General features: G+C 40.1%; 1 protein-coding gene across 1 annotated transcript in view; it reads left to right on the forward strand.

Annotated features, from left to right (window-relative positions):
- slc12a2 (solute carrier family 12 member 2) overlaps nt 1–24478 on the forward strand; it is a 213122-nt gene that overhangs the window by 98986 nt on the left and 89658 nt on the right. The window contains exons 5-10 of the mRNA XM_080188735.1: nt 4259–4398; nt 4575–4685; nt 5370–5478; nt 11573–11700; nt 14217–14301; nt 19373–19527. Of these exons, the coding sequence (XP_080044861.1) occupies nt 4259–4398; nt 4575–4685; nt 5370–5478; nt 11573–11700; nt 14217–14301; nt 19373–19527 (728 nt within the window). The remainder of the gene's footprint in view (nt 1–4258; nt 4399–4574; nt 4686–5369; nt 5479–11572; nt 11701–14216; nt 14302–19372; nt 19528–24478) is intronic.

The following is a 24478-nucleotide window of genomic DNA, read 5'->3' on the forward strand; positions in this document are numbered from 1 at the left end:
TTACATCTCTTCCCACGTTGAGAATTTGGCATGTTGCACTGCTGCAAAGATTGATGCTTTGCATTTAAGGTGTCCAAGCTGCCTTTGAACTGGTTTGGAAGTAAAGATTAATGAGGCAGAGTGCCTTTTATATTGCCACTGTTTATTCCTCCTGATATGGATTAATCTTATCTCTGTTTTTGAAAACTGCTTTAGCTCAAACTGCTAGGGTTACCAGGTAAAGAGCATTTAGAAAATTCCTATCCAATTTCTTATTGCTACTTCCATGCAGCTTTGTTCAAACTGCGAATTGAACCAAGTGAGGCACTGGGCTTTTGACTTTCCTCTTCCATGATGTTCTGTGTTCGCGCTTAACTTACTGTGCCATCTTTCTCCATGGAATTCTGGTTTAATTGTTACAGAATTTGCCTGAGAACATATTGTTTCTGAAACGAAGAATAAAAGTCACTTCGTTACAGTAACACCAAAGCTTCCACTTATGGTGCAGATTGCCGGGGACTTCATTACAATATGATATGATTGCTGTTAGATTGTTCACTTGTCTCAACCCCTACATTTTGAATATATGACCTCTATGTCCTCTGATGTGCAAGCTTATCTGATCCAGTCTAATGTTTGACAGAATCATATGAACTTCAGAAACAAAACATTTCTGTATCAAACCAGAATGTTTTGTGATCAGTCTTATGAAAACTTGTGCATCTTCATTAAATCTGTGGTTAACCTGTCAACATGTTTAAAATTAGATGTCAGTTAATCTATTTGCCGGATTAAAGATTCTGGTTATGATGCAAAAAAAACAGGAGAAGTTGAAAGCTTTGTTTCTGAGGCTTTTACTGCATCAATGAAATTCTGCAACACAATGAGAAAAGGGAATGTTCTTGATGTAGTCATGTTCACTTGATTGTGCTAATGTTGGAGAAATAATTGCATATCACAAAGACTCAGTGCTGTGTATCACAGGTTAATAAAACAGATACATTCAAGTTCTATGAAGTGGCTGTCACATTTAGCAAGTCAATGATTTCCCACAACCACACCAAGTTACAAACAGTAATTCAATATGCTTGAGTACTTTTGAAATATTAAATGTGATTTTTAATTAATAGATGAAATAGGCCAGAAAGGTGTGAATAAAGTAGGAATGTTTGCCTATTTATTCTAGCTTTCTCCACCAATTAGCTGATCAGCTTTATTTTTAATCATGGTTTTTGTGCTCCAACCAATTTTCATCTCCCGAAAACGCAGAACAGGTAGTTCAGAATTGCTTACTCTCATGTGAAAGAGTTGACCGTTGACGTGAGAATTTAAGCTTCAACATTATAAGATTATGTCACTTCTGAATTGTTTGGTTTAATTTGGGAAAGTGAATTTATTTTTATATGCAATGCAAGTTCTAAAAAAATAAGTGGATGCACAACTTGTTCTCCAGAAAAATGGCATATAATTACATTTGGCACCCCAGAAAGAGACACATGTTTGCTTTTAAAAAAGTGTGCAACTTGAGAGATGCAGGTTCACCCAGTCCTAAACTTATTTTGCAGCCTCAAACAGTGTCTTAGCCACACTTCTTCTGAGCTATCCTGTTCATAGTGGTTTGGTTCTGCTGACAGAACAGTTGTACTGCAAATGTGTCCTCACCTATCACCTAGGATGCATAAGCTCCTTATTGCAATCAATTGAGCAGGCCTAAGCCTATTATACATTGATGAACATCATGTAGATGATGGGTCCATTTAGGTAATATTGCCCACCAGTCGACCCACTTGCATTGACCATTAAACATCACTAAACTGTTGTGTCTTTCCTCTGTATTAGTCCTGACGTCTCATCAGGTACAAGCAAGTTCACACAAGTATGTTGAGAAATGATGAATAAGTTGATCCATGAAAGTGGTCACCTATTTTCTAGATAGTTCTGGTGTCCTGGAATTGGCTGTATGTCATTCTCAGTTTTGAGCCATGTTAAGGCTTGATTCCCTCAATTTTTAGGACCAGACTATTTTGAGACCTCAAGTTCACCTGTCTCGCTCAGTGTCGTATTTTGATGGCTTTTTGTTCCCATCACATTTCTTATTGCAGTATGCAATGAAGGTCATCCAAGTGAACATGCCAACAGAGGTGAATGGGATAATTTATCATCACTCTCTATCTCGCTACAGGTGATGGTACACTGTTAAGAACCAACCTGGGCCAGATAAAAAGGAACAGAATATGAATAGCAAGCCTGTTTCTCCCAATAACCCTGCCTGTGAGTCATGCTGGCTGAGCGACTGGCGACAGGCTACCTCAGATGATTAATTAAAATGATTGAACTTGCAGAACTGAGCATTCAGGTTACAGCTGCAGTTGTTCCTTACAGGTTTGTGCTGGGCTTGTGAATACATTTCATTTTGTTTTTAAGATACTTAACGCCCATTTGAAACTGGGTTAATGAAATCAAAGGGTTTTGGTAACATTCTAAATCAGAAAAATTTACATGTGTTCTAAAGCAGAAGGTTACTATTTTGTGCCACAGGACAAAGAGTTGCGTATACAATCGTCATTTGTTTGTGAAGTTCCCATCAAGGATGAATCATTTTCATTAAAACAAAATGACTAGTTTAGTAACACACAGCCATTTAGCATAGTTTTTTTTTTGCTGTGTGTGTTTAGTGTTTGTGTGTGAGCCAGATGTGGAAATTTAAACCAGCTATAATAAAACCCGAAAACTTTGTACCTTTTTGTGGCTCTGCACTTGGTAGAATTGTAAAAATGTTACATCACACACAGGAGGCCATTTGACCCATCGGCTGGAATTGTACCATCCCACTTGCCATGGGAATTGGAGCGGGTGAGGGATGGATCATGGAAAGGCCCGTTGCCCTCGGGCAGGATTTTATGGTTTTGGGATGAGCGATGCTGTAAAAATCCCGCCCGTTGTCTCTGTTGGTTTTCTGCAAGCACATCTCCCATTCCCCTAGCAATTCTCCATGTCTATAAATTTCTGCTCTTTAGATAGTTATCCAATTTTTGATTTGAAGCTGCCTCCACCACGCGCTTAGGCAGTGTGTTCCAGATCCCAACCACTCACTACATAAAAATATAAAAATTCTTCCTCCTGTCGCCAGTGGTCCTTTTGCCAATCACCTGAACTTGGGATCATCTAGTGCTTGATACTTCCACCAGTGGGAATAGTTCTCTGTCTAGTCCCTTCATTTACCCTCAACCTTCTCTTCTCCATGGAGATGAAGCTCAGCTTTTCCAATCTATCCATGTAATTGAGTTTCTCATCTGTGGAACCTTTCTTATGAAACTTTCCACACCCTCGCTAATGCCTTCACAGCATTGAAGTTCGATGCCCAACATTGGACACAACACTCCAGTGGAGGTTGAACCAGTGTTTTATATAGGTTTATCATAACTTCCTTACTTTGGTACACTATGGCCCTATGAAGCCCAGAACCCTGTATGCTTTATTAAACGTGCTTTCAACCTGTCCTGCCACCATAAATGGCTTGTGCACGTATGCTCTTGGGTCCTCTGCTAAGGTACCTCAATGTATTATACTTTTTTTAAATTTTTTTTAATTGCCTGAATGAATCACTTCACATTTCTCTCTTTAAATTTCTTCTGTCGCTTGCCTCACCATTTCACTATCTATCCTATCTATTTTCTTCTGAGGTTTATCAGTATCCCCCTCTCATTTCAAAATGCTTTTGTGTCATCTATAAATTTTGAGATTGTGTTCTGTGCACCCAAGTCTATTTTTATCTGCTTTAGTACAAAGAATAAAGTACAGCAGAGGAACAGGCCCTCTGGCCCTCCAAGCCTGCGTCGATCATGATTTCTCCCTAAACTAAAACCGTATGCAATTATGGAGTCCGTATCCTTCCATTCCTGTCCTATTTGTGTATTTGTCTAATTTCCCCTTAAATGCTGCTATCAGACCTGTTCCCACTACCTCCCCTGGCATTGTATGTTCCAGATGTTCACCACCCTCTGTGTTTCAAAAAAAATCTCGCCTCGCACATCTCCTCCTCCTCTAAACTTTTTTCTCCACGCACCTTAAACCTATATTCCCTAGTACTTGACTTTCCTACCCCACAATGCAGAGTGGGGTACAAAAACCTTGTAAACTTGTAGTTTGGCACTTTTACATTAAGTACTAACTTAGATTTTTGGGCAACTTTTCTATCAGGTTGGGATGCTCCAAAATGGAAAAGAACATGCTGTGTGTCTGAAAATGGATGCCAACAAAATTGTGTTTATCTCTACAGGTGGAGCGTACTATTTGATATCCAGAAGTTTGGGGCCTGAATTTGGCGGTGCAATAGGCCTCATTTTTGCTTTCGCCAATGCAGTTGCTGTAGCCATGTATGTGGTTGGCTTTGCAGAAACTGTTCGAGATTTGCTTGTGGTAAGTTGCTTTTAATTAAATCAATAAAATACTTTCTTTCGATCAAAAAGTATAAATCAAACATCCAGGTGACATTGATATTAATTTTCAACAATTGAACTATAATGGGAAGTTTATTAATTTAATGATTTAACCTATTTTATTTGATTAAATTGATTTTTTTTTCATTTCTTGAGGAACACAATGCACTCATGATTGACGAAACGAATGACATCCGGATTATAGGAACCATTACGATTGTTGTCCTGTTTGGCATATCTGTTGCAGGGATGGAATGGGAAGCTAAGGTAGGAATCTGCAGCATACTTTCACAAAGAATACTGAAAGGTGCATGCAACACTCTAACTAAAAGCTTTGGCTGAGAGTTAACAGTTGCAATACCAACACCATAAAGTTTATACATTCTGTTTTAAATCCATGTTTTGGTGGGGTAGGGGAGGACCAAAAAGCTGCTTGGGATTTGTTCTTTAAATCCGGGAAGAATAATCAAGAACGTCAATGGTGAACCCAGGCATCTTTGAAAATAGTGGGATGGGAGACATAGCAACACTTGGCTACTGCCTTAATGTTGAATGGAGAAAAAGACAACTCTGATCTTGGCACAAGAAGGGAAATATCTGAGTATTGACTTTTAATATCCCAACATAAATTAGACATTTGTAAATTATGTGGTCCCCTTGTGAAAATAAATACTAATTTTTCCATGAATTGGAGTTTTACATGTGTGTATTTGCATGTTTCAATTTGAGCTTTCTAGCTTACATTATGGGAGACTGCAGATTGGAGTACATTTTGAGGCCTACTCCCGTGGGCAGGTCCCTTTCAGTGAGCAAGGATGCTACTCTTTCCTACGCCACACTGATGTAATTCAATGGGCCTGCCGTTTGCACAGGATCTTGTGCAATATATCCCATGATCTTTACAGAATAACAATTATAATTTAAACATTTCCTTTTTTTATTTCATTGCAGGCTCAAATTGTGCTCTTGGGAATTCTGCTGATATCCATAGTTAACTTCACCGTGGGAACTTTCATCCCAGCCAATGACAAACGGGCAAAAGGATTTTTTAATTACCAAAGTATGTGAAAAATACAATAACATTTTGAATTGGGAATGGTTTTACTTTGGAACCTGCCTTCATTTAGTTCTGATAGCATGTAGACAATGCACATGTCTAGCCTTGTTATTGGAACAGCTGAATGAGGTCGGAGTTTGAAACTCTTACTTAGGGTTATGAACCTGATGGAATATTATGGCTTCTGTGTCTAACTTCCATACCTACCTTCCTTGCAAACTTACTCCACTTTCCTTGAAGGTGTTGGTTTCTTGGAATGTAGTGTCATGCATGACCTTGTTCAAGTAGCATTTATATAAATGTCTTAATTGATTGTTGGTATAGCATCTAATGTGGAAAACACCAGATAAGACAGCACACCTAAAGTTGAACTAGGCTTCTCTAAATAACAGCTGCAGGGGTAGTTCAAAAGCAATCAGGAGCAGAGTACTGTTTTCTTTTCTCCCTAATCCAAAGCTGCTGCCATCAATGTCAATGCAATTAACCCATAAATGACTAACTCGCACAGTATAGAATGCAGATTGAACCTCACTAATCCATATGGTTTGAATACTATCTGTGCAAATCTGCTGAGTGATTGGAATAAACTGTCTTTTTAACCTCCAAATGTAATTGTCCTTTACTTTCAAAAGTAATTGTCTTTGACACTGCAGCTTCTTATTTATATAATTTGTTGATGTGCAACGTAACATTATTATTGTCTAATAATTCCTCCCAAGTCTTTGGTAATTTCCTTTCTGTGGATTTAAATAGTTGAAAGAATCTAATGCGTTTGAGATTCCTGTTTATTGAGTTAATGGAGTTGTCTACGCATTTGTTTCCAATTCTCTTAAGGTTCAATGTTGTGACTCACCAACCCCCAGGTTTGTTTGACTAATTAGTGCTGTTGTTGTGCTGCCTTCTCTCTTCTTCCCCACCACCCTCCCTCCCTTATCCCCTGGACTAGTAATGTCAGTTTAGACTCTTCTTGGCTTCTCCTTTCTTCTCTCCCAACCACCATTCATTGCAGTTTGTAATTATTACCTTCATGCAGCTCACACTTCATTTTAGGTGAGGTCATATACTGCAGAACTGCCTTGACAGGATAAGATTCTTATGACACCCTGGCTTTGCATGACTAATGCTTTTTAAAAGAAGCCTGGTAAATGTGTTCTTCTAGAGCATGTTCTTACTGTACAGCTGCTTGGAAGGAAAAGACAGGCCTGTACCATGAGCTTTAGAAGTAGTTCAATGTCAGCCATGTAAGGCACACACCTGTCACTCCAGCTCCAATGAATGTGGATGGTTTAGTGTCAAGTTGTTGGACAGAGTACAGTTCAGGTTGTGTATCACTTTGGGAGAAGATAGTGAGCAAATCCAAAAAATTCCATTTGAATGAGGAAGTATTTATTTTTGTCTTCCTTCTTTCTCCACGTTGTTAATGTTGAAATTATACCGCAATAGAGTTCATGCTTTAAGTTGATGATTAAGAGCAGCCGTCCCCAGTTGTCGTTAAGTTCGGGCTTCATTAGAAGAGTATATTTTAAAAAAAAGTATTCCCACAGGATGTTAGAGTGAATTGAAGGAGTCTGTGTCTTTACTGTGCAGGCTTGGAAATAAATCAGTCTTGAGGTGCAGACTGGCTTCAGATTCATTCTTTATTTAACATACTGAGATTGGATTTATCTTGCATAGCTGCATTTTCTTTCCTCTTTCCTGTTTATTCCTGAGGATACTACCCCTTTCACACAGTATTTGAAACATATTCAAGGTGACCTTTTGCCTGTATACAAAGACCTTCTTGAGATCACATCCTCGATTTTTTTTTTTTTTCTTGTCTGATTTTGCATTTATTTTGGCCAATTCTCTAGCAATTCAAATTTTTTGCCAGTCAGAAACCACTTAGTGTTCAGTTCATCCAGTCAGTGTCCAAGTGATGGTTTCCTGGACCCGAAACTGCTAGAAGTGGTATTTTCATATTAATTTCACTCAGTTGATAGGGAGAAAACATTAATTTCAATGTAAATAACTGGTGTCATTATTGGAGGATAGAGGTTGCTAAAACTACCTGATACAGCACCCCCTCTCTGATTTTTTTTTTCATCTATGTGCTGTACTTTAGTAATAAGATTGAAAAATTGTGCTCCAGATATTGCCGTGTCCTTAGTTGAGCTGTTCCAATACAGCTGCAACACTGACATCTACTCAGCAATGTGGAAAATTGCCCAGGTATGCCCTGGATAAATCCAACCCCAGCCAATTACTGCCCTGTCAGTCTCCTCTCGATCATCAGTAAAGTGATGAAAGGGATCATCGACAGTGCTATTAAGTGGCACTTACCCAGCAATAACTTGCTTAGAGATATTGAGTTTGTGTTTCACCAGGGTCACAGCTCCTGACTTCATTACAGCCTTGGTTCAAGCATGGACACTAGAACCCTGTTGAGGTCAGAGAACAGCCTGTAATATCAAGGCAGCATTTAACCCAGTATGGCATCAAGGAGACCAAGCAAAACTGGAGTCGATGGGAATCGGGAGGAAAACTCTCCATTGGTTGGAGTCTTACCTCGCACAAAGGAAAATAGAATCATAGAAAAACTACAGCACAAACAGGCCCTTCGGCCCACAAGTTGCGCCGATCATATCTCTATCTACTAGGCTTACCTATAACCCTCAATCCTATTAAGTCCCATGTACTCATCCAGAAGTCTCTTAAAAGACCCTATCGAATTTGCCTCCACCACCACTGATGGCAGCCGATTCCACTCACCCACCACCCTCTTAGTGAAAAACTTACCCCTGATATCTCCTCTGTACCAACTCCTCAGCACCTTAAACCTGTTTCCTCTTGTGGCAGCCATTTCAGCCCTGGGAAAAAGCCTCTGAGAATCCACCCGATCAATACCTCTCAACATGTTATACACCTCTATCAGGTCCCCTCTCATCCTTCGTCTCTCCAAGGAGAAAAGACCGAGCTCTCTCAACCTAGACTGAGCTCTCTCAACCTGAAGATGGTTGTGATTGTTGGAGACCAATCATCTCAGGCCATCACTGCAGGAGTCCCTCAGGGTAGTGTATCCTGGGCCCAACCATCTTCAGCTGCTTCTTCATTGAGCTTCCTTCCATCTTAAGATCCAAAGTGGAGATGTCCGTTGATATGCACAATGTTTATCGTTCACTACTCAGATACTGAAGCAGCCAGCAAGACCCGAACAATATCCAGCTTTGGGCTAAGAAGTGCCCAATAATGTGCGTCACATGAGCTAGGCAATGACCATCTCCCAACTAGTCAGATCTAACCATTGCTTCTTTGACATTCAATGACACAACCATCACTGAATCCCCCACTAGCAGAAACTTTGGCTATAAGAGCAGGTCACAGCCTAGGAATCCTGCGGCAAGTAACTCGCCTCTTTTGACTCCCTACCATCTACAGGGCATAAGCCAGGAGTATTATGGAATATTGTCCACTTACCAGATGAGTGTAACTCCAATAACACTCGAAGCTTGACAATACCGAGGACCAAGCAGCCCACTTGATTGGCACCCCATCCACAAGCATTCATTCCCTCCACTGCCAGCACACAGTGGCAGCAGTGTGCACCATCTACAAGATTCATTGCAGGAACTCACCAGGGCTTCTTTGACAACACTCTCCAAACCCACTACCATCTGGAAGGGCAAAGGCAGCAGATACATGGGAACACTGCCAGGTGCAACTCCAAGTCACTCACTATCCTGACTCTGAAATATATCGTTGTTCCTTCACTGTTGCTGGGTAAAATTCCTGGAATTTCTTTCCTAATAACGTACATGTACCTACATTACATAGATGGTTTACGAAGGCAGCTCACCCCCGTCACCACCTTGAGGACATTTAGGGATGGGCAATAAATGCTGACTTAGCCAGTGACACCCACTTCCCATGAATAAACTTAAACCATCCATTTCCACAGGTATTCTGCTGATATTCAACTTGACCTCACCACCATGAATGTGGGTATTCTTGCCTGCTTCTATTGTATTCACCTGGGTGTACATATGAGACGCCATTCTGTATTGTGTAGCCATTGGCTTCTGATTTGTCAGATTGCTTGGTCAACTACCAATACAGACGAGCAGAAATTTTCTCTCATTGGTTTTGGCTTCCCAAAATTTATTGTGTCTTTGGTCCCTGTGTAATCTCCTCCCTAGCTCCCTACTCTGTGCCTATAAGATATATAAGGCTGAATCAAGCTGTTTGTAAAGTTGTTTTGTATTTGATCCAGTGATGAGCTTTCTGCTACACGTTCACATTTATTATCAAGATCATCCTTGTTATAGTTCTTGACTCTGTCCCTACCTCAACTTATTGGCTGCTGAAACACTCATCAATGCTTTTATTATGCCTACACTTAGCTAGTTATAAGACATGCCCTGGCTGGCTTTGCATATTCTACCCTCCGTAAGCCATCCAAAGCTACTGTGTCCTTAATCAGATCAAGTCCCATTCAGCCCTGTTGTTGCTGATCAATATTGGCTACTAATTAAGTAACCACTTATTTTTAATTCTCAACTTTTATTTTCAAATTTCTCCATGGCCTTGTGCCTCCTCATTTCTGTAAGGCTTGAACCCTCCGAGGTATCTGTGCACCTTTTTGTCTCTTGTTGAGTATCCCAATTTTAGTCACTCCAATTCAGCTGCCAAGGCCCTACGTTCTGCAATTCCATCCCCCAAACATGTTTGTGCGTGTCTGTCTCTGTTCTTTACATTTGACCACGTTTATTTATTGACCCAATATCTCCTTATGTGCTCCTATCTAATTTTGTTTAATGTTCCTTTAAAGAGTTGTGGGATGTTTAATAATGTTATAGGTGCTTTTTAAATACTTGTTGAGTACAGATGTTGACATTGATGGAAGCAGATAATGAAGGAAATCTGTTTATAAAGCCGATGGCAGACCTTTTTAGTTGAAAACAGAAATATATGGGGTGACTGAATACTTTACATCTCTCTTTCTTTGTGCCATATAGCAGTTTGTCTGCCAGTTATCAAAGGTGTCCATGATGTGGAGATACTGACATTGGACTGGGGTGGGCACAGTAAGAAGTCTCTTAATACCAGGTGAAAATCCAACAAGTTTATTTGGAATCATGAGCTTTCAGAGTGCTGCTCCTTCATCATCAGGTGAGTGATGAAGGAGCAGCACTCCAAAAGCTCATGATGCCAAATAAACCTGTTGGACTTTCATTTGGTGTTGTGAGACTTCTTACATTATCAAAGCTGTGACAGTGAGTGTGGAGAACTATGCACATCCTTTTCTCACAGAAGGAAATTTACCTTTGACACTGGTGCGCGTCCAGCGTGAAATGGTTGTTCAAGGAATAGCAACTGCATTGTTGCGACATGATCTTAAGATTTGCATCTTTAGAATTGTCTCCATTGCTCATTTGTATTTTTACTTCCAATCACGCTTCAACATTGTCCAGTCCTTTTCTCTATGACTTAATGACACTGGTGTTCTGGGCACTTGAATACAGCTCATGTTGGGTGCATGCCAATATGGTTCTGCTAAATGCAGTCAACTGCTGAGAATTTGTCAGGGCAAAGTCCGTACACGTAGCTGAGTAATGACAAGTTGCTCTGGGGACTTGACACATAATTATTTCCAAATGGAGACCCTTGCTCCTTTGCCCTTGGCTGATTTTGTCCTATTTGTTCCAGGGGAAAAATAAGGAAGGCTGTAGTACTAATGAGCTTAGTTAACTTGTATTGCAATGTGGTGTGTCAAAGTTTTGGATAAAATCAATCCCTTATATTGCTTCTTAAGCCTTTTACATTTCAGCAGACCTAATGATATGACAGATGTTCTTGCAGCCCAGACCCCTCCACAGATTATTGTGTGTTGAGGACATGATGCAAGAATAAACCCACATAGGTAGACCCAACTTAATGTGTATGAGACATTTAGAATATTGTGCATATGATGATAACAATGAACATCGAAACCAGGGAATTTCTGATCCTTAAATTATATTGAAAAACTACATTTATTGGCATGGTGGCTTAAATTGGAAATAGTTTGGGAAAATTTTTTTGTTGTAAGATAATGATTATGATCTTTGTATTTTTATTTCAGATGAAATATTTTATGAAAACTTTGGGCCTGACTTTAGAGATGGAGAAGGTTTCTTCTCAGTCTTTGCTATTTTCTTTCCTGCTGCTACTGGTATCCTTGCTGGAGCAAATATCTCTGGTGATCTTGCAGTAAGTGTTTGCTTATACGTGAAAAAGGATTTGTTATCTGAGAATCAGCAACATCAGCAGTTGCAAAAATAATGACTAATTTATTCTGTGAGGGCTTGAAACACACCTTTTTATGTCATTATTGCCAGATTTTAGTATTGCGTGACAAGTGCAAGAGATATTTTTAGGAAACAACAGTGAGATATTAGGATTATCTGAAATTAAATTATATTTCTTTGTTGTACAGATAATAGTCTACATGTAACAAACTGCATCAGTTTACATCATAGTAAAGCGAATGGTTGCTGTTGTTGTCCTTGAGCATGTATTTGACACTTTGTGTATTTTTCAATATCAGCCACCTCTGATAGTTATCCCTTTGCTCTGAGCTTTCTGAAAACCTACATTTTTAGTCAACAATATTTGGCTTGGTGTCAATTTTTAACCTGATTATATTTACATAGTGTCTTGGCACACTTTACTACATTAAAGATGCTATTTAAGTGCAACTTATTATTATCGCACAAAGCTTTTAGCTAGTAGATTCCGAATTCATCTGAGGCAGTACTTACTGCGCTGTGGACAGCAGATTGAGTTTTATGTTCACCTTTCCCACAACTCGATCTTTGAACTTGTCAAATTAGTTTTCAACCCCTTGTACAGTAATGAAACAGCCCTCACCAATGTCACAAATGACATCCTTATGACTGTGACCACAGTGATTCATTCCTCCTCAAAATTCTCTTATCTTTCTGCAGCATTTGACAGAATTAAGCCCACCATCCCCCTGCAGTGTTACTCTTTTGTTATCTGACTGGGTGGGATTCCCCTTGCCTGGCTTCCTGCCTATCTATTTAGTCATAGTCAGAAAATGACCTGTCATGGGGCTTCACTTCTGCACTCACTGTTTTGTCTGTGAATTGAAGGATCTATCCTCAGCTGCTCCCATTTCTCATCTATTGGATGCTCCGCAGCAATGTCAGATTTCACATGTTTGCTGGCAACACCCAGCACTGCCTCACTACGACTCGACATTTTTCACTGCCTCTGATTTGTCATGATTAGACTGATCTCCAGGATATCTGAATATGGGAAATTACTCCGATTATATATTGGGAAATGAAAGGCATTGTCTTTGGTCTGCATCACAAACTCTGTTTGATAGTCATGGACTTCATCCCTTGACCAGAAAAAAATCTACGGTGAATCTGACTTCTTGCATCTTTTGACCCTGAGCTGAGCTGCTGACCCCTTGTCCTCACCATCATCAAAGCTGTCATTTCCACTTTCTATAACATGGCCAATCTGTGCTGTTGTCTCAGCCCATCCACGCCATTGTTAGCTCCAGGCTTGATCATTCCAATGTTCTCCTGCCCTTCGCTTACCACACTTTATAAACTTCAGCTTGTCCAAAACTATAAATTCATATCCAAGCTCTGACCAAATTTCAGGTGCTCATTACCATTGTGCTTGCTGATCCACATTTGGCTCCTGTTCTATCAAAATCTTGATTTTAAAAATTCTCAGCCTGTGGTTTAAAATCATCGTGGCTGCACCTGCTAAATATTGCTAATATTTTCCAAACTTGCAACCTCTCCAAGGATCTTTTACTCTTCTCCTATATTTTGTCTTTACCCTAGCATGAACGGTGTGTGTTCAGCTGCCTAGATTCTAAGCTTTGGAATTCTGCTCCTAAAACTTTTCTCTGTCCCCACTTCTGTGCCGTGCCCCTCCCCCTTTATTTTAGGTTCATATAGGAACACATCATTGAGACTAATTGCAATCTTGTGCTTTTCATCTGTTTCAATCCATTTGCAAGTTTTAGTATTCTGTCGTCTTTTTGGCAGTCCTTTTGCTTTTGTGTTACTGAGAACTAATTACTGTCATGCTTTGTCTTGCATTTATCCATTTCTCTTTGGCACTCTGCCCTTTCAGCTTGTTTTGCAGGTTCATATTTATCCCGATGAGCTCCCTTTTTTTTCCCCTGTATGTCATGTAAGGATTAGTTTTTCTTTTTGACCATTTTTGATTGCTTGATCCATTTAAATTTGTCTTTGCTTGTTGATTTTACGCCGATATTTATCCTGCATGCCTGGTATTATTCATTTATCTGTGCTAGCTTTCTCTTCAATGGAAATGATGTTGGGCGCCCTGCTCAACATGTTTTAATGTTTCCTTCCTGTTTTAATTTAGCTCTTCTAGTTATAAACCTGTGATAATGAGGAAGGTTTATTCGATCCAGATCATGTTAATCTTAATCCTGCACTCTGTCACCCTGCCTGTCTCCCAGGTCAAGATCAGAACTGTCTCTTGTGACTTCCATTAGGCTCTTGAGCTAATGAAGTTGTATTCTAATTAAATTTACCAATTCTGATCCAACTTGTATATGGTGCAGATTTGTTGGTCATTAAAGTAACTTGCCCTGTTCTTGCACGCCAATCTCTTGGTAGAACAAATGTTGTTGTAAATATTTGTACAGCCTTCTTAATACTGGAGAGAAATATTTTTGTGTTAAATGATGTACTTTTTTTTTAAAGGACCCACAATTAGCCATACCAAAAGGCACACTCTTGGCTATTTTAATCACCACAATAGTCTATGCAGGAGCTGCTGTTTCTACCGGTAAGGATTCTCTGTGTTCAAAATCTTTTAATTTAAAGATGATGTATCAAATAAAAATGAATGTATATTTCCATACAGGCTTTGCAATGAGATTTTTGTTTTCATTGTTTTCTTGCATTTAATAATTTTGAATTCTGTTCAGAAGTGGATTGCAGAATGGTTGTTTTCACAATACAATGATTATGGTCGGGTATTTCTTTAAACAGGGTCATAATCTCAAGGGCACCGAGAGAAGTGTGTGGGATGTGGGGCACAAAATGAGGTGAAATTTAGAACCAAGATGAGGACAAATTTCTTCAGCCAAAGGATGGTGAATCTGTGGAATTCATTGCCATAGAAGATAGTGGAGGCCACGCATTGGGTGTGTTTAAGACCGAGATAGATAGGTTCTTGATTGGTAAGGGGATCAAAGGGTATGGGGAAAAGGCAGGAGAATGGGGTTGAGAAACATGTCAGCTATGATCAAATGATGGAGCAGATGTGATGGGCTGAAAGGCCTAATTCTGCTATACCTTATGACCTAACTAGATCATTTTAATCTCTTAAGTCAGAATTGTTTGCAGCAGCTGTTTCATCCAATGTATATTTTTCTTTGCTTTCAAACTAAGTTGCATCAAAATTTTTATTTAACAACAAAACGGTGTGTTTTATATTAATCAGATGCTGATTAGATTTCTAACATTTGTTTAATTGGTTCTTGCATAATTGTACGTTTCCAAATTTTTTAATTCCTGCAGATTTTTATAATTATGGATTTGTCTGATAGCTATCTTTCTGTGCTTGTGAGCATTCTTGAGCATGAAAAGTGCTTGTCTTTTATATATCGCTCAAGGCAATAAACAATCTACATGTCGGAGTTCAGAATTAACTTTTTGAAGTACAAGATGGACAATTGTTTATCAGTGTGACCCATTCCCATGACCTTTTTTGTTACTTACTAATCTCATTAGGGAATTAGTACATCCATCACTCCTTTCTTTAAAAAACCTCAAATATTCTGATGACGAGTTGATTATTAACTCCTATAACTCCCTACATTCTTGCATTAGTTTCGTAGCCAGCTGGTGGGTGTCAATAGCAAAAGAATGAAATGTGCAATTAAACCTGGAACATTGATTCCCTTGAATAATCTGAAAATGCTTTAATGATGGCAAAATTCATTTGTAATAGCCATAAAAAGGAAAGGTACCTCCTAATAAATGGGAATTCTGTATACCAAGTAGTGTTGTGTAGAATTCTGTGTACTAAATTGTGCTACTGACCAACAAAACAAAACAACTGTTCTCACCATTCTCCTGGGACACTCAATTTTGCTGTGGTTTAGTAGCTGCTTTCATGGGGGAGGATTGGCTATTGCTGCTGGGACCTGAAACATCTTTGTTACACATGGGATTTCTTTTTGTATCATTAAAAAGCTGTGGGGTTTGAAATGTTAGTGTTCTTGCAGGTCTATTTTAAGAGTGCTGAAACATTGATTTATGGAAGAGACTGTCTCAACTGGAAAGACTCAAAATGAAACTCTTTCTGGCTGGGAAGTGGCCAGTCTTCAGAAATAATATAATGATTAAAAGTAATATATTATGGAATCTTAATATCTAAATGGGAAATTTCTTGTACGATTAAAATAATACCATTTTGCTTTTTAACGTTGTCATCTGAGCTTTTAAGTTATTACAGCAATGCTTTGATATGTTTGGTGATAGCTAATCCAAGATTGAGTAACAAAATCGTGGCTTAAAGAGTGCCAACATGACTCTCAAAAGTTAGTAAACACATTTTTAATTATGTTGTAAAATAAGATGAGCTAAAAGGCTTTAATGAATAGTTTGCTTAAATATTACTATAGGTGATGTATTTTTTAAACTTTAACATTTGATTAATTTTTATAAAGCCACTTAGCCTTGCATTTCTTTTCAGAAAAGTGCATTTTCATTTCTAAATTATCTCTTAACTAAATACATTACCAAAGATGTCATGTTCTTTATATTGAGCCTATAGGGCAGGTTCAATTTGTCCTACACTGATGTCTAAAATCATTTATGTTTTTAATATTACCAACCGGCAATTCTTCCATGGACAGGAGTGAAGAAATTTCTTGTAGCTCCTGTTTACTCAGACTATCCCAATAACAACTGGGATTCAAACAATATAAAGGACGTTGAGGGAAAAGAATTCTTGCAACATGTCCAGGAAAAACTTTTCACAAGTAGGCTTACATGAACACTGCAATGAGGCTACTGTGAAAATCCCCTAGTTGCCATACTCCAGTGCCTGCTCAGGTACACAGAGAGAATTTAGCATGGCCAATGCATCTGGCCAGCACGTCTTTGCACTGTGGAAGGAAACTGGAGCGTCCAGAGGAAACCCATGCAGACGTGGGGAGAATGTGCAAACTCCACACAGAACATAAGAACATAAGAAATAGGAGCAGGAGTAGGCCATCCAGCCCTTCGAGCCTGCTCCGCCATTCAATAAGATCATGGCTGATCTGTCGCGGCTCAGTTCCACCTTCCCGCCCTCTCCCCATAACCCTCAATCCCCCCTCTTATCAAAAACCCATCAACCCGCGTCTTAAAAATATTTAGCGAGGCAGCCTCCACCACTTCAACGGGCAGAGAATTCCAGAGATTCACCACCCTTTGAGTGAAGAAGTTCCTCCTCAACTCCGTTCTAAACCGCCCCCCCTTTATCTTGAGGCTGTGCCCCCTAGTCCTACTGTCCTTTCTGAGCGGGAAGAGTCTCTCCACCTCTATCCTATCCATCCCATTCATCATCTTATATGTCTCAATGAGATCTCCCCTCATTCTTCTAAACTCTAACGAGTACAAGCCTAGTTTATTCAGCCTCTCCTCATAGCTCAACCCCCTCAACTCCGGTATCAGCCTAGTAAACCTCCTCTGCACTCCCTCCAAGGCCAAAATATCTTTGCACAGGTACGGCGCTCAAAACTGCACACAGTACTCCAGCTGCGGCCTCACCAATGCCCTATACAGCTGCAGCAAGACCTCCCTACTTTTATATTCAATCCCCCTCGCTATGAAGGCCAGCATCCCATTCGCCTTCCTGACCACCTGCTGCACCTGCAAGCTGGGTTTTTGTGACTCGTGCACAAGGACCCCGAGATCCCTCTGCATCGTCGCCTGCTGCAGTTTTTTGCCCCGTAAGTAATAGTCCTTCCTACCATTATTCCTACCAAAGTGGACCACCTCACACTTGCCAACATTAAATTCCATTTGCCATTTCCTGGCCCATTCGCCCAGCCTATCTAGATCCTTCTGCAGACTCTCCACACCCTCCGCACAATTTGCCGTTCCCCCAATCTTGGTGTCAGACAGTGGCCCAAGCCAGGAATGGAACCTGGGTCCCTGGCACTGAGAGGCAGCAGTGCCAACCATTGCTAGAGTACTCAAAGGGTTGGAGTCCTTGAAATTTGATAACTTGCCAGGGCCAGATGGATTGTTTCTGAGGCTGCTGAAGGAGATTGGGGAAGCGATAGCAGATGCTGTAAGGATGATTTTCTAATTCTCACTAGATATAGGGGAGATATCAGAGGACTGGCAAAATGCGAACATAGATCCATTCTTTAAAAAGCGATTGAAAGAAATGCCAAGGAATTATAGGCCAGTTAGTAGTGGCAGGCAAATTAGTAGAATCAATCCTGAGAGATGGGGTTAACTGTTATGTAGAAAGGCATGGACTAGTCAAGAATGGTCATATTGTTAAAGGAAGATCTGGCCTCTCAAATTTGATTGAATCCTTTGAGTAAGTGACAAGAAGGGTTGATGAATGTTGTGCAGCAGATGGCGTGTACGTGGATTTTAGCAAGGCTAAAATGTGGCAGATTGGTCAACAAAGTAAAAGTCTGTGGGATACAGGATGATGTGGCAAACTGGATAAAAAGTTGGCTTAGTAACAGGAAGCAAATGGCAATGGTCGATGGATGATCTTGCGAATGGAAAGTTGTTTCAAGTGGTGTTCTACAGGATTCGATGTTGGGACTCCTACTTGATATATATATATTAACATGTTAGGGAGCATGGTTGGGAAATTTGCAGACAACACAAAGTTTGGCTGAGTAGTAGATAGTGTTTAGGATAGCTAACATCTCAAATGATATAGATGGGTTGGTGCAGTGTGTGGTAAAGTGGTAGATGGATTTTAAGATAGAGGTGTGAGGGCAAGCATTTAGGGAAGATAAACAGTTACAGGGAATACAAAACAAATGGGAATGTACTAAAAGGGATAGGTAAAGTGAAAGGTCTTGGCGTACAAGTATACAGGTCCCTAAAGGTGACAATTCAAGTAGGCAGGGTGATAAAGAAGGCATATGGGATGCTGTCCTTCACTGGTACAGGTATAGAATATAAAAGTAAGGATATAATATTGGACTTGTAAAAACACTGAGGCCACATTTGAATGTTATACAATTCTGGTCACCACATTAGAAGGAGGATGTAATTACTCTGGAGACAATGCAGAGGAGCTTTACAGAAGTGTTGCCAGGGTAGAAAAGTGTAGCTACAAGGTGAGACTGGATAGTTTGGGGTTATTTTCCTTGGAACAAAGGCTGAGGGTGATTTGATTGAGGTGAAAAAAATTATGAAGGGAAGAGATAGAGTGGACAGGATAAAATTGTTTCCCTTGGTGACAAATTCTAGAACCAGGTGATGTAGATTATAGGTAAATGGCAGAAGGTGTAGTGGGGACATGAGGAAGAACCCCTCTACACAGAGGGCTGTGGGTGACTGGAATTTGCACCCTGAGTCAGTAATGGAGCAGGGAGCAGAGCCCCTCAACCCAAGAACCTGGACCTGCGTCTTAAATGCTGTAAACTACAGGGCTGTGAGCCAGCTGTAGCAAGATGGGATTAGAAAGGGCACCTGGGCTGGCGTGGACAAGATGGGCCAAATGGCCTCCTTCTGTACTGCAACTTTTCTGTGTTCTGATACCACTGAAACCTGATTTCTAGCAAAATATCTTGAAATGACGTGGGAAACAGGATTGGAGGTAATTCGTTGCAAAATATTAGCTGGCATGTTAACCTTTTTGCAATTTTTTTTCCCCCGGTCAGGTTCCTGTATTGTGCGTGATGCTACTGGGAATCTTACTGATGCTATCCTCCCTGGAACAGTGGTAAACTGCACAAATGCAGCCTGTAAACTGGGCTTCAATTTCTCCTCCTGTGCCACAAATACATGTTTGTATGGTCTAATGAATGACTTCCAGGTGAGGAGGAAAAATGTTTTTTAAAGTCCTTCTTTAAATGCGTAATGTTCTGGTTAATTTGTCAGGTAATTGTTATGATTTTACCAACATATATATTGGTCAGCTCTTCAGCATTTCATGGAGTCCAAATGGTGAATCACAGTCCGTTCAGGACTGGTGTTCCTGAGTGGCATCTAATCTTAGACACAGGTATTGGGGGTCTTAATTCTTGACTGTTGACTTGAAATTGTGGGAAAAAAAATGACTAGTTTTGAAATTGAGGTATTGCCATTGGCAATTTGGTAAACAGGCAGCACATCAAATCTATTGGGGATTCACTAGCTTCCGACAGTACCATGTTGCTGATGGCTGAAGAGATCAGTCCATTAGAGGCAGCTTCTGCCACAAGTGCCACGTATGAAGTGGTTATCAGCTGTTGTCATGGGATGTTGTTTTTGGTATTAGGCACCTATTGCTAAACCGCTGCTCATCATAGTGGTGCCATGAATAAATGTTCGTATGGTCGAAAGAATAACTTTGAGGTGAAAAAAGAGGATCTTTTGAGTCCCTTTTTTAAAAGCATAGTTGTCGTAATTAACAGATGTTTTCAATGAAAATTGAATCAATTAAAAATAAACTAGTATGTTGATCAATATCATGTTGATATTGATCCCTCTTATTTTCCTTCATGCTTTTTGTAGCTTCTGTCGTGTTTGATATGCAGGCTGGAGTTTACTTGGAGTAATCTTACTTGGCATTCTTGGCTCCCACAACTTGTGGAAAGATTTCAGCAGAGGTCTGCGAAATGACAACAAGCGAGGGGAAAGGACAATGCAGGCTAAAGTCAAAAGCCTACAAAAATGCAAAGAAAGCATAGATCCTGGCAAGTGGGAAAGATCCAAAAAACTGCTCGGGGTGACAAAACTATGAACACTTATAACAAAAGGATATGGTCAAAAATTTTCGAGAGATCAAAATCAACAAATGGAATTTTTTATAATTACAAAGATGTAGGTGTCTTTAAAACCTGAAGAGCAATTTTATCAATTAAAATTAGGAAATGCCAAACATGCTGAATAATTTCTTTGCTTCTGTATTTATGAAGGGCCAGCAGGTCAGACATCCAAGGAAACTATTATTGAATCGGGGACAGACTTTGACCAGAATTAATGCAAGCAAAATGAATTAAATAATAGCACTCAAAGTTGCTAAATCCCAGGGACAAATGGTTTCCATCCTAGGATTTTAAAAGATCTACGTGACAATATTGCAAATGAGTGGTTAACACTGCTGTTTCACAACACCAGGAACCCAGGTTCAGTTCTGGCCTTGAGTGACTATGTGGAGTTTGCAAATTCTCCCATGTCTGTGTGGGTTTCCTCCCACAGTCCAAAGATGTGCAGACTAAGTTGATTGGCCATGGTGAATTTTTCCTAAGTGTCACAAGTTATAAAGATTAGGGGGATTAGCGAGGTTAATGCATGGAGTTACAGTGTTACACCAGGTATGAGTCTGTGCAGATTCAATGGGCCAAATGGCCACCTCCTGCACTGTCTGTGATGTCCTAATTAAAATCTTCCCAAATTCTTAATTTGGGAACTATTCCTTTGATTGGAAAATTGCACATCGCTCTACCATTTTGTAATAAAAGTTGAAGGGAAAATTGGGGAATTGTAAACCAATTAACCTAATATCTGTTCTCAGGGAATTTCTGCCCTATGGTGAATATCTTGGAGTTTCAACTGATCAGAAAAGGTCAGCGTGGATTTGTAAAAATCATCATGTCTGACTAATTGTGTTTTTCAAGTGTTGACTGTGACGTTAGACATGAGAATGTCTACGGATGTTATTTATTTAGGCTTTGAGAAGATATTTGCTAATGTCCCTCTGAAAATAAAACCTATTAGTTAAAGTTGAAACATATGAAATTGAAGGCAGCTGATTGTCCTGATTAGAAAATTAACAGAGTGAAAGGAGACAGAGAATAAGGATAAAGGACTTGTACTCTAATAGGCACAATGTGATCTGTACTGTTTTGCAAGGATCTGTGTTGGGATTCACTCATTCATCACATTTGTCTAAAAGCTTAAATGATTAAACAGACACATATGCAACTTTGCCAATGGGTGACATGACCAGCGTAGCTGGAAGCATAAAATACAGTTAAGCAAATGGGGCAAGACTGTAGCCAACGGATTTCAAGATGGTACTATGTGAGGTTATCAACTTTCGACCTCTAAATGAATGAAATCAGGTACTTCCGAAATTGTGAAAAATTAGCAACTGTGGAGGCCCGTGCAAAAGACAAATTAATTGTGGGACTTAATACAGTCATAGAGGTTTACAGTATGGAAACAGGCCCTTTGGCCCAATTTGTCCATGCTGCCCTTTTTTATGAAACCACTAAGCTAGTCCCAATTGCCTGCATTTGGCCCATTCCCCTCTATACCCATCTTACCCTTATAACTGTCTAAACGCTTTTTAAAAGACAAAATTGTATCTGCCTCAACTACTACCTCTGGCAGCTTGTTCCAGACGCCCACTGCCGCCTGTGTGAAAAAGTTGCCCCCTGGACCCTTATGTATTTCCCCCTCTTACCTTTAAACCTATGCCCTCTAGTTTTAGACTCCCTACCTTTGGGAAAAGATATGGGCTATCTAGCTGATCTATACCCCTCATTATTTTATAGACCTCTATAAGATCACCCTGCGGCCGTCTATGGTCCAAAGAAAAAAGTCCCAGTCTATCCAGCCTCTCCTTATAACTCAAACCATCAAGCCCCAGTAGCGTCCTAGTAAATTTTTTTCTGCCCTCTTTCTAGTTTAATAGTCCTTTCTATAATGGGGTGATCAGAATTTCACGTAGTATTCCAAATGTGGCCTTACCATTGTCTTGTACAACTTCAACAAGACATCCCAGCTCCTATGTTCGATGTTCTGATTAATGAAACTAAGCATGCCTAATACCTTCTTCACCACTCTGTCCACCTGTGACTCCATTTTCAAGGAGCTATGAATCTATACCCCCAAACCTCTTTGTTCCGTAACTTACCCCAGTGCCCTACCATTGACTGAGTAAGTGCTGCCCTGGTTCAATGTACCAAAATGCATCACCTCGCATTTATCCAAATTAAACTCCACCTGCCATTCATCAGTCCACTGGCCCAATCGATCAAGATCCCGTTGCAATCCAAGATAACTCTTTCACTGTCCACTATACCACCAATCTTGGTGTCATCTGCAAACTTACTAATCATGCCTCCTATATTCTCATCCAAATCATTAATGTAAATGACAAATAACAGTGGACCCAACACTGATTCCTGAGGCATATCACCAGTCACAGGTCTCCAGTTTTTTTTTCAATCATCCTCTGGTTCTGTCGCCAATTTTGTATCAATTTAGCTACCTCACCCTGAATCTTGTGAGATTTAACCTTATGCAACAACCTACCATGTGGCACTTTGTCAAAAGCCTTGCTAAAGTCAATGTAGAGACCATCAGCTGCACTGCCCTCATCTACCTTCTTGGTTACCCCTTCAAAAAACTCAAATCAAATTTGTGAGACATGATTTTCCACCCACAAAGACATGCTGACTGCCCCTAATCAGGCCTCGTCTCTCTAAAATGCCTGTAGATCCTGTGTCTCAAAATACCTTCTAACAACTTACCCACTACAGATGTGAGACTCTCACGCCTGTAGCTCCCAGGCTTTTCCTTGCAACCCTTTTTTAAACAAAGGCACAACATTTGCCACCCTCCAATTTTCAGATATCTTACTGTTGACTATCGATAATTCAAGTTTTTCTGCTAGGAGACCTGCAATTTCCTCCCTATCCTCCCACAATGTCCTGGAATACACTTCATCAGGTCCAGGGGATTTATCTACCTTGATGCACTTTAAGACTTCCAGCATCTCCTCCTCTGTAATGTGTACACTTCTCAAGACATCACTATTTATTTCCCCAAGTTCCCTAACATCCATGCTTTTCTCAACAGTAAATACTGATGAGAAATATTAATTAAATGAATCTCTTGTGGAACACCATGTAGATGACCTTGTTGATCCTTAAGAGGCCCTACTCTCTCCGTAGCTATTCTTTTGGCCTTTATATATTTATAGAAGCTCTTTAGATTCTCTTTGCCAAAACAATCTCGTGTTCCCTTTTTGCCCTCCTTATTTCTCTCTCAACTCTACTCCGACACCCCCAATACTTTTCAAGCCTCAGTTGATCCCAGCTGCCCATGCATGTCATGTGCTGCCTTCTTCTTGACCAGGGCCTCAATGGCCAGAGTCATCCAGGTTCCCTACATCTACCAGCCTTGTCCTTCACCCTAAGAAGAATGTGCTTGCCCTGAAGCACATTCCTCTTAAAATGAAGGGCAAGGCTGGTAGAAGTAGGGACCCCTGGATGACTCGGGATATTAGAAAATTAGAATGCAAGAGAGTAGAAGTTTTGCTTCGCAATATGTAACACTAGTTAGACCACACTTGGCGTACTGTGAACAATTCGGGGCACACGCTTGGAAAGATATGTTGACCTTGAAGGAAGTACAATGAAGATGTATCAGAAGGATACCTGGATATCAAGGATCAAATTACAAGGAGAGATTCCATAAACTTGTGTTGTATTTCATGGATTTTGGAATATTCCACTGGAACAACTCTGCCTATGTGCAATGTGCCCAAAGTGTTTGTTGTGGATGAGACACCCAGAATGTCACTGCCAGATTGATTGCTTCAAAGCGATGTTCCTGCTTGAAAGTGGGTTCCCACTGCAACAATGCCTGTCACAGACAAATCCTGTGACAACACTGATCAGTGCTGGCATGTTAAATATATATAAATTGTATATGAGAGGCTGAATAAACTAGGCTTGTACTCGTTAGAATTTAGAAGAATGAGGGGCGATCTCATTGAGACGTATAAGATGATGAATGGGATGGATAGGATAGAGGTGGAGAGGCTCTTC

Source organism: Carcharhinus amblyrhynchos, chromosome 5 (genome assembly GCF_965287045.1).
Source record: "Carcharhinus amblyrhynchos chromosome 5, sCarAmb.v2.hapA, whole genome shotgun sequence".
NCBI classification, from domain to species: Eukaryota; Metazoa; Chordata; class Chondrichthyes; order Carcharhiniformes; family Carcharhinidae; genus Carcharhinus; species Carcharhinus amblyrhynchos.